This window comes from Oncorhynchus masou, chromosome 23 (assembly GCF_036934945.1).
Source record: "Oncorhynchus masou masou isolate Uvic2021 chromosome 23, UVic_Omas_1.1, whole genome shotgun sequence".
NCBI classification, from domain to species: domain Eukaryota; kingdom Metazoa; phylum Chordata; class Actinopteri; order Salmoniformes; family Salmonidae; genus Oncorhynchus; species Oncorhynchus masou.
In genome coordinates this window covers 5,118,961-5,128,754 of record NC_088234.1, presented here as the reverse complement: position 1 = coordinate 5,128,754, position 9,794 = coordinate 5,118,961, and the positions used below count along the sequence as shown (strand labels likewise).

General features: G+C 49.5%; 1 protein-coding gene across 1 annotated transcript; it reads right to left on the bottom strand.

The window, feature by feature from the left end:
* Positions 1 to 1,664: 1,664 nt before the first annotated feature.
* LOC135510207 (protein phosphatase methylesterase 1-like) lies at positions 1,665 to 6,623 on the bottom strand. The gene is made up of 4 exons (XM_064931001.1): positions 6,355 to 6,623; positions 5,626 to 5,794; positions 1,915 to 1,972; positions 1,665 to 1,749 (listed from the first exon to the last, which is right to left on the bottom strand). Exons 1-4 carry the CDS (start codon positions 6,573 to 6,575, stop codon positions 1,694 to 1,696), a joined length of 504 nt encoding a protein of 167 aa, XP_064787073.1. The 5' UTR covers positions 6,576 to 6,623; the 3' UTR covers positions 1,665 to 1,693.
* Positions 6,624 to 9,794: the final 3,171 nt, after the last annotated feature.

The following is a 9,794-nucleotide window of genomic DNA, read 5'->3' as shown; positions in this document are numbered from 1 at the left end:
GATAGAGGGACAGGTGAGAGGTAGAGGGACAGGTGAGAGGCAGAGGGACAGGTGAGAGATATAGGGACAGGTGTTGTACAGGTGAGAGATAGAGGGACAGGTGCTGTACAGGTGAGAGATAGAGGGACAGGTGCTGTACAGGTGAGAGATAGAGGGACAGGTGAGAGATAGAGGGACAGGTGCTGTACAGGTGAGAGATAGAGGGACAGGTGTTGTACAGGTGAGAGATAGAGGGACAGGTGCTGTACAGGTGAGAGATAGAGGGACCGGTGATGTACAGGTGAGAGATAGTGTGACAGTTGAGAGATAGAGGGACAGGTGAGAGATAGAGGGACAGGTGAGAGGTAGAGGGACAGGTGAGAGACAGAGGGACAGGTGAGAGGTAGAGGGACAGGTGGGGTACAGGTGAGAGATAGAGGGACAGGTGCTGTACAGGTGAGAGGCAGAGGGACAGGTAATGTACAAGTGAGAGGCAGAGGGACAGGTGAGGTACAGGTGAGAGGTAGAGGGACAGGTGGGAGGTAGAGGGACAGGTGAGAGGCAGAGGGACAGGTGAGAGGCAGAGGGACAGGTGAGAGGTAGAGGGACAGGTGAGAGACAGAGGGACAGGTGAGAGGTAGAGGGACAGGTGGGGTACAGGTGAGAGATAGAGGGACAGGTGCTGTACAGGTGAGAGGCAGAGGGACAGGTAATGTACAAGTGAGAGGCAGAGGGACAGGTGAGGTACAGGTGAGAGGTAGAGGGACAGGTGGGAGGTAGAGGGACAGGTGAGAGGCAGAGGGACAGGTGAGAGGCAGAGGGACAGGTGAGAGGTAGAGGGACAGGTGAGAGACAGAGGGACAGGTGAGAGGTAGAGGGACAGGTGGGGTACAGGTGAGAGATAGAGGGACAGGTGCTGTACAGGTGAGAGGCAGAGGGACAGGTAATGTACAAGTGAGAGGCAGAGGGACAGGTGAGGTACAGGTGAGAGGTAGAGGGACAGGTGAGAGGTAGAGGGACAGGTGAGAGGCAGAGGGACAGGTGAGAGGTAGAGGGACAGGTGGGGTACAGGTGAGAGGTAAAGGTACAGGTGAGAGGTAGAGGGACAGATGCGGTACAGGTGAGAGGCAGAGGGACAGGTGAGAGGTAGAGGGACAGGTGAGAGGCAGAGGGACAGGTGAGAGGTAGAGGGACAGGTGGGGTACAGGTGAGAGGTAAAGGTACAGGTGAGAGGCAGAGGGACAGGTGAGAGGTAGAGGGACAGGTGAGAGGCAGAGGGACAGGTGAGAGGTAGAGGGACAGGTGAGAGGCAGAGGGACAGGTGAGAGGTAGAGGGACAGGTGAGAGGCAGAGGGACAGGTGAGAGGTAGAGGGACAGGTGAGAGGCAGAGGGACAGGTGAGAGGTAGAGGGACAGGTGGGGTACAGGTGAGAGGTAAAGGTACAGGTGAGAGGTAGAGGGACAGATGCGGTACAGGTGAGAGGCAGAGGGACAGGTGAGAGGTAGAGGGACAGGTGGGGTACAGGTGAGAGGTAAAGGTACAGGTGAGAGGTAGAGGGACAGATGCGGTACAGGTGAGAGGCAGAGGGACAGGTGAGAGGTAGAGGGACAGGTGGGGTACAGGTGAGAGGTAAAGGTACAGGTGAGAGGTAGAGGGACAGGTGGGGTACAGGTGAGAGGCAGAGGGACAGACCATGTCTAGGTGTGTATCTTCTTACCTAGACATGGTCTGTGTGGAGAGGTCGTCTGACTGACGTACCTGGGTGGAACCTGGAGAGAAGGAGAGGTGAACACATTCTGTAAACATTGGGTTTTTATGTCTTTATGATGTGACTATATTAAACACTATGGACGGATCCAAAATGGCACCCTTATTGTCATGACTACAATCAAAGAGAGTGGCATTCTGAGATGACCTTTGCTCTCTGAACTCACCGTGACCCCTGAGGTCCATGGCCAGCACCCTGCAGGTTACCCTACTGGCTATGGCTGTCTGGAGACCGAGGAGACGGAGCGACAGATTCACAAGAACAACGGGTATTACAACAGGAATGGAAATCTCAAATGGAGGTCAGGGGAGGAGCCCGGAGATTATAGATGATGACCGTATGGACAGTTTACATAGAAACAAAAGAAAACAGACATTATTATTTTTACAAGAATGGAAAGTGTTTAAGGTCAGTAAAAACACACAAAAAATGCTATATTTATTGTATAGACAGTTTAGAGTAATGGATTGGTTTAGAGTAATGGATTGGTTTAGAGTAATGGATTAGTTTAGAGTAAAGGTTTAGAGTAATGGATTAGAGTAATGGATTAGTTTAGAGTAATGGATTGGTTTAGAGTAATGGATTAGAGTAATGGTTTAGTTTAGAGTAATGGTTCAGTTTAGAGTAATGGTTCAGTTTAGAGTAATGGTTCAGTTTAGAGTAATGGTTTAGAGTAATGGTTCAGTTTAGAGTAATGGTTTAGAGTAATGGTTCAGTTTAGAGTAATGGTTCAGTTTAGAGTAATGGTTCAGAGTAATGGTTCAGTTTAGAGTAATGGTTCAGTTTAGAGTAATGGTTCAGTTTAGAGTAATGGTTCAGTTTAGAGTAACGGTTCAGTTTAGAGTAATGGTTTAGAGTAATGGTTTAGAGTAATGGTTCAGAGTAATGGTTCAGTTTAGAGGAATAGTTCAGAGTAATGGTTCAGAGTAATGGGTCAGAGTAATGGGTCAGAGTAATGGTTCAGTTTAGAGTAATGGGTCAGGGTAATGGTTCAGAGTAATGGTTCAGAGTAATGGTTCAGAGTAATGGTTCAGAGTAATGGGTCAGAGTAATGGTTCAGAGTAATGGGTCAGAGTAATGGTTCAGAGTAATGGTTCCGTTTAGAGTAATGGTTCCGTTTAGAGTAATGGTTCAGTTTAGAGTAATGGTTCAGTTTAGAGTAATGGTTCAGTTTAGAGTAACGGTTCAGTTTAGAGTAATGGTTCAGTTCAGAGTAATGGTTCAGAGTAATGGTTCAGAGTAATGGTTCAGAGTAATGGTTCAGAGTAATGGGTCAGAGTAATGGGTCAGAGTAATGGTTCAGTTCAGAGTAATGGTTCAGTTTAGAGTAACGGTTCAGTTTAGAGTAATGGTTCAGTTTAGAGTAATGGTTTAAAGTAATGGTTCAGAGTAATGGTTCAGTTCAGAGTAATGGTTCAGTTTAGAGTAATGGTTTAGAGTAATGGTTTAGAGTAATGGTTCAGAGTAATGGTTCAGTTCAGAGTAATGGTTCAGTTTAGAGTAATGGTTTAGAGTAATGGTTCAGAGTAATGGTTCAGTTTAGAGTAATAGTTCAGAGTAATGGGTCAGAGTAATGGTTCAGAGTAATAGTTCAGAGTAATGGGTCAGAGTAATGGGTCAGAGTAATGGTTCAGTTTAGAGTAACGGTTCAGTTTAGAGTAATGGTTCAGAGTAATGGTTCAGTTTAGAGTAATGGTTCAGTTTAGAGTAATGGTTTAGAGTAATGGTTCAGAGTAATGGTTCAGTTCAGAGTAATGGTTCAGAGTAATGGGTCAGTTCAGAGTAATGGTTCAGAGTAATGGGTCAGAGTAATGGGTCAGAGTAATGGTTCAGAGTAATGGTTCAGAGTAATGGTTCAGAGTAATGGGTCAGAGTAATGGTTCAGAGTAATGGGTCAGAGTAATGGTTCAGAGTAATGGTTCAGAGTAATGGTTCAGAGTAATGGGTCAGAGTAATGGTTCAGAGTAATGGGTCAGAGTAATGGTTCAGAGTAATGGTTCAGAGTAATGGGTCAGAGTAATGGTTCAGAGTAATAGTTCAGAGTAATGGGTCAGAGTAATGGTTCAGAGTAATAGTTCAGAGTAATGGGTCAGAGTAATGGGTCAGAGTAATGGGTCAGAGTACTGGGTCAGAGTAATGGGGCAGAGTAATGGGTCAGAGTAATGGTTCAGAGTAATGGTTCAGAGTAATGGGTCAGAGTAATGGTTCAGAGTAATGGGTCAGAGTAAATATAATAAATAATAATATATCCCATTTAGCAGACGCTTTTGTCCAAAGCGACTTACAAGTCGGCTGGGGCCACTACTTTTACATATGGGTGGCCCCAGCGGGAATCGAACCCACGACGCTTGGCGTTGCAAGCGCCATGCTCTACCGACTGAGCCACACAGGACCGAGAGTACTGGGTCAGAGTAATGGGGCAGAGTAATGGTTCAGTTTAGAGTAATGGTTCAGAGTAATGGGTCAGAGTAATGGGTCAGAGTAATGGTTCAGAGTAATGGTTCAGAGTAATGGTTCAGAGTAATGGGTCAGAGTACTGGGTCAGAGTAATGGGGCAGAGTAATGGTTCAGTTTAGAGTAATGGTTCAGTTTAGAGTAATGGTTCAGTTCAGAGTAATAGTTCAGAGTAATGGTTCAGAGTAATGGTTCAGAGTAATGGGTCAGAGTAATGGTTCAGAGTAATGGGTCAGAGTAATGGGGCAGAGTAATGGTTCAGTTTAGAGTAATGGTTCAGTTCAGAGTAATAGTTCAGAGTAATGGGTCAGAGTAATGGTTCAGAGTAATGGGTCAGAGTAATGGTTCAGAGTAATGGGTCAGAGTAGAGTAATGGTTCAGTTTAGAGTAATGGTTTAGTTTTGAGTAAAGGTTTAGTTTAGAGTAAAGGTTTAGAGTAATGGATTAGTTTAGAGTAATGGTTCAGTTTAGAGTAATGGTTTAGTTTAGAGTAATGGTATAGTTTAGAGTAAAGGTTTAGAGTAATGGTTTAGTTTAGAGTAATGGTTTAGAGTAATGGATTAGTTTAGAGTAATGTTTTAGTTTAGAGTAAAGGTTTAGAGTAATGGATTAGTTTAGAGTAATGGATTAGTTTAGAGTAATGGATTAGTTTAGAGTAATTGTTCAGAGTAATGGTTCAGAGTAATGGTTCAGAGTAATGGTTCAGAGTAATGGGTCAGAGTAATGGGTCAGAGTAATAGTTCAGAGTAATGGTTCAGTTTAGCGTAATGGATTAGTTTAGAGTAATGGATTAGTTTAGAGTAATGGTTTAGTTTAGAGTAATGGTTTAGTTTAGAGTAATGGATTAGTTTAGAGTAATGGTTTAGTTTAGAGTAATTGTTCAGAGTAATGGTTCAGAGTAATGGTTTAGTTTAGAGTAATGGTTCAGAGTAATGGGTCAGAGTAATGGTTCAGAGTAATGGTTCAGAGTAATGGTTCAGAGTAATGGGTCAGAGTAATGGGTCAGAGTAATGGGTCAGAGTAATAGTTCAGAATAATGGTTCAGTTTAGAGTAATGGTTCAGAGTAATGGTTCAGAGTAATGGGTCAGAGTAATGGGTCAGAGTAATGGGTCAGAGTAATAGTTCAGAGTAATGGTTCAGTTCAGAGTAATAGTTCAGAGTAATGGTTCAGAGTAATAGGTCAGAGTAATGGGTCAGAGTAATGGTTCAGAGTAATGGGTCAGAGTAATGGGTCAGAGTAATGGGTCAGAGTAATGGGTCAGAGTAATGGGCCAGAGTAATGGTTCAGAGTAATGGTTCAGAGTAATGGGTCAGAGTAATGGGTCAGACAGGACTGAACTCTGTGGAAGGCATGTAACCTTGTAGGATTGTGAACGGCGTTCACCGAGCTGTAGATGATAATTGTAAAGATAGTGGACTCACAGTAAAAACAGCCCAGGACAAGGCAGAGTGTCCCCCTCCGTGCAGCAGAACCAGTAGTGGTCCATCAGTACCGTTCCTGTAGACCCTGAACACATCTCTGGTCTCTGACGGTCCTACTGGGATGTCCTCCGACTGGTCAAAATACTGCCTCCACGACACCGCTGAGTAACTGGCAGAGGAGAATACACAGAGTTAGTGTGGTGGGGGGGTGTAGCGTAGCGTGTGTGTGTGTGTGTGTGTGTGTGTGTGCGGCTGTGTGTGCGGCTGTGTGTGCGGCTGTGTGTGTGTGCGGCTGTGAAATGTGGATCTGATATGATTGATAACTCTCACAAGATACCAATTTTAAAGACGGTGAACTATATTAGTTATCAGCTTCCTGCCGATGATTCTGTCCCATTCTAGAATGCAGACAGAACCCTCTAGATTAACACACTAGACTACAACATAGACAGAACCCTATAGAACACAGAACATTAGAACACAGACGGAACACTTAGTCTGAAACACAAAACATTAGAGTATTTCACCGACAGAACCTTCGAGAACACAGAACACTAGACTAGTATACAGACAGAACCTTCTAGAACACAGAACACTAGACAGAACCCTCTAGAACACAAAACACACTAGACTATAACATTTGACAGAACGCTCAGGAAACAGGAAACACTTTAGAACACAGGACACTGGATAGAACACAGACAGAACCCCTTCTAGAATAAAACTCACTTCTCTGTGTCGAAGCTGTCCTCCCACATCCTCCTGGGTGGCAATGGACAGGTGTCAGGCTCAGCCTGTGTCTCTGGCTGGGGGTCCTCCGGTACCTTCAGGGGCTCTGCTACAGGCAGCGTAGAGTCTGCAGCAGGGTGTGGTAGCTGGGGGTAATCTGCCGACTCTGGGGCTCCTAGACCTAGAGAACTGGTCTCCACCTCACTGCGTACCTCTGCCATCGACCAAATGACAACTAACAGTGTGGCACGAAGCCTAAGTACCCACCAAGTACACTACAAGTACCTGACAGGACAATGCGTGGGCTTCGTCCCAAATGGCACCCTTTCCCCTATATAGTGCACTACTATAGCACCCTATTCCCTATATAGTGCACTACTTTTGACCAGAGTCATCGGGTCAAGCAGCACATTATATAAGGAAGAAGTGCACTATATAGGGAATATGCTACCATTTGGGATACAATCTTAGACAGATGGTGAGGACAGGTAGCATCTGGGATAGAGCGTCCTATTGGTTAAGGGCCCTGGGGAGTGTGTGACCTAGGTGACTGCTGACCAATGGTGTACCACAAGAGAAGGCTGTGTGAGACGGTATGATGTGCTGGGAGAGGATTCTAGAACTAAGGGATGATTTTAAAATCTAACGTTTGGGAATTAAAGGGGGAATCAGGAGTTGTAACAGAATAAAAAATAAAAAACGTCATTATATATATATATTCATAGATTGTTGAAGAATATAACTTATAGATGCCTCATGATCTCTGTTCAACTGTCACACTCCATCAGAAACCCCACCCCCCAAAAAAACCTTGTTTTACTCCAATGTTTGTAAACAAAGTAAATATAAACAAACGCTAACAAAACATGGTTAAATTATCATAACAAGCTTTTATTAGTCCTGCGGGGTCACAGCCCGCCGTTATCCATACTCCCTCTTCTGGAGGCGGGGTCACAGCCCGCCGTTATCCATACTCCCTCTTCTGGGGGCGGGGTCACAGCCAGCCGTTATCCCTACTCCCTCTTCTGGAGGCGGGGTCACAGCCCGCCGTTATCCATACTCCCTCTTCTGGGGGCAGGGTCACAGCCAGCCGTTATCCCTACTCCCTCTTCTGGGGGCGGGGTCACAGCCCGCCGTTATCCATACTCCCTCTTCTGGAGGTGGGGTCACAGCCCGCCGTTATCCATACTCCCTCTTCTGGGGGCGGGGTCACAGCCAGCCGTTATCCCTACTCCCTCTTCTGGAGGCGGGGTCACAGCCCGCCGTTATCCATACTCCCTCTTCTGGGGGCAGGGTCACAGCCAGCCGTTATCCCTACTCCCTCTTCTGGAGGCGGGGTCACAGCCCGCCGTTATCCATACTCCCCCTTCTGGGGGCAGGGTCACAGCCAGACATTATCCCTACTCCCTCTTCTGGAGGCGGGGTCACAGCCCGCCGTTATCCCTACTCCCTCTTCTGGGGGCAGGGTCACAGCCCGCCGTTATCCCTACTCCCTCTTCTGGGGGTGGGGTCACAGCCCGCCGTTATCCATACTCCCTCTTCTGGGGGCGGGGTCACAGCCCGCCGTTATCCATACTCCCTCTTCTGGGGGCAGGGTCACAGCCCGCCGTTATCCCAACTCCCCCTTCTGGGGGCAGGGTCACAGCTCGCCGTTATCCCAACTCCCCCTTCTGGGGGCAGGGTCACAGCCCGCCGTTATCCATACTCCCTCTTCTGGGGGCAGGGTCACAGCCAGCCGTTATCCATACTCCCTCTTCTGGGGGCAGGGTCACAGCCCGCCGTTATCCCAACTCCCCTTCTGGGGGCAGGGTCACAGCCAGCCGTTATCCATACTCCCTCTTCTGGGGGCAGGGTCACAGCCCGCCGTTATCCCTACTCCCTCTTCTGGGGGCAGGGTCACAGCCAGCCGTTATCCATACTCCCTCTTCTGGGGGCAGGGTCACAGCCCGCCGTTATCCCTACTCCCTCTTCTGGGGGCAGGGTCACAGCCAGCCGTTATCCCAACTCCCCTTCTGGGGGCAGGGTCACAGCTCGCCGTTATCCCAACTCCCCTTCTGGGGGCAGGGTCACAGCCCGCCGTTATCCATACTCCCTCTTCTGGGGGCAGGGTCACAGCCAGCCGTTATCCATACTCCCTCTTCTGGGGGCAGGGTCACAGCCCGCCGTTATCCCAACTCCCCCTTCTGGGGGCAGGGTCACAGCCAGCCGTTATCCATACTCCCTCTTCTGGGGGCAGGGTCACAGCCCGCCGTTATCCCTACTCCCTCTTCTGGGGGCAGGGTCACAGCCAGCCGTTATCCATACTCCCTCTTCTGGGGCAGGGTCACAGCCCGCCGTTATCCCTACTCCCTCTTCTGGGGGCAGGGTCACAGCCAGCCGTTATCCATACTCCCTCTTCTGGGGGCAGGGTCACAGCCAGCCGTTATCCCAACTCCCCTTCTGGGGGCAGGGTCACAGCCAGCCGTTATCCATACTCCCTCTTCTGGGGGCAGGGTCACAGCCCGCCGTTATCCCTACTCCCTCTTCTGGGGGCAGGGTCACAGCCCGCCGTTATCCCTACTCCCTCTTCTGGGGGCAGGGTCACAGCCAGCCGTTATCCCAACTCCCCCTTCTGGGGGCAGGGTCACAGCCAGCCGTTATCCATACTCCCTCTTCTGGGGGCAGGGTCACAGCCCGCCGTTATCCCTACTCCCTCTTCTGGGGGCAGGGTCACAGCCAGCCGTTATCCCAACTCCCCCTTCTGGGGGCAGGGTCACAGCTCGCCGTTATCCCAACTCCCCCTTCTGGGGGCAGGGTCACAGCCCGCCGTTATCCATACTCCCTCTTCTGGGGGCAGGGTCACAGCCAGCCGTTATCCATACTCCCTCTTCTGGGGGCAGGGTCACAGCCCGCCGTTATCCCTACTCCCTCTTCTGGGGGCAGGGTCACAGCCAGCCGTTATCCATACTCCCTCTTCTGGGGGCAGGGTCACAGCCCGCCGTTATCCCTACTCCCTCTTCTGGGGGCAGGGTCACAGCCAGCCGTTATCCATACTCCCTCTTCTGGGGGCAGGGTCACAGCCAGCCGTTATCCCAACTCCCCCTTCTGGGGGCAGGGTCACAGCCAGCCGTTATCCATACTCCCTCTTCTGGGGGCAGGGTCACAGCCCGCCGTTATCCCTACTCCCTCTTCTGGGGGCAGGGTCACAGCCCGCCGTTATCCCTACTCCCTCTTCTGGGGGCAGGGTCACAGCCAGCCGTTATCCCAACTCCCCTTCTGGGGGCAGGGTCACAGCCAGCCGTTATCCATACTCCCTCTTCTGGGGGCAGGGTCACAGCCCGCCGTTATCCCTACTCCCTCTTCTGGGGGCAGGGTCACAGCCAGCCGTTATCCCAACTCCCCTTCTGGGGGCAGGGTCACAGCTCGCCGTTATCCCAACTCCCCTTCTGGGGGCAGGGTCA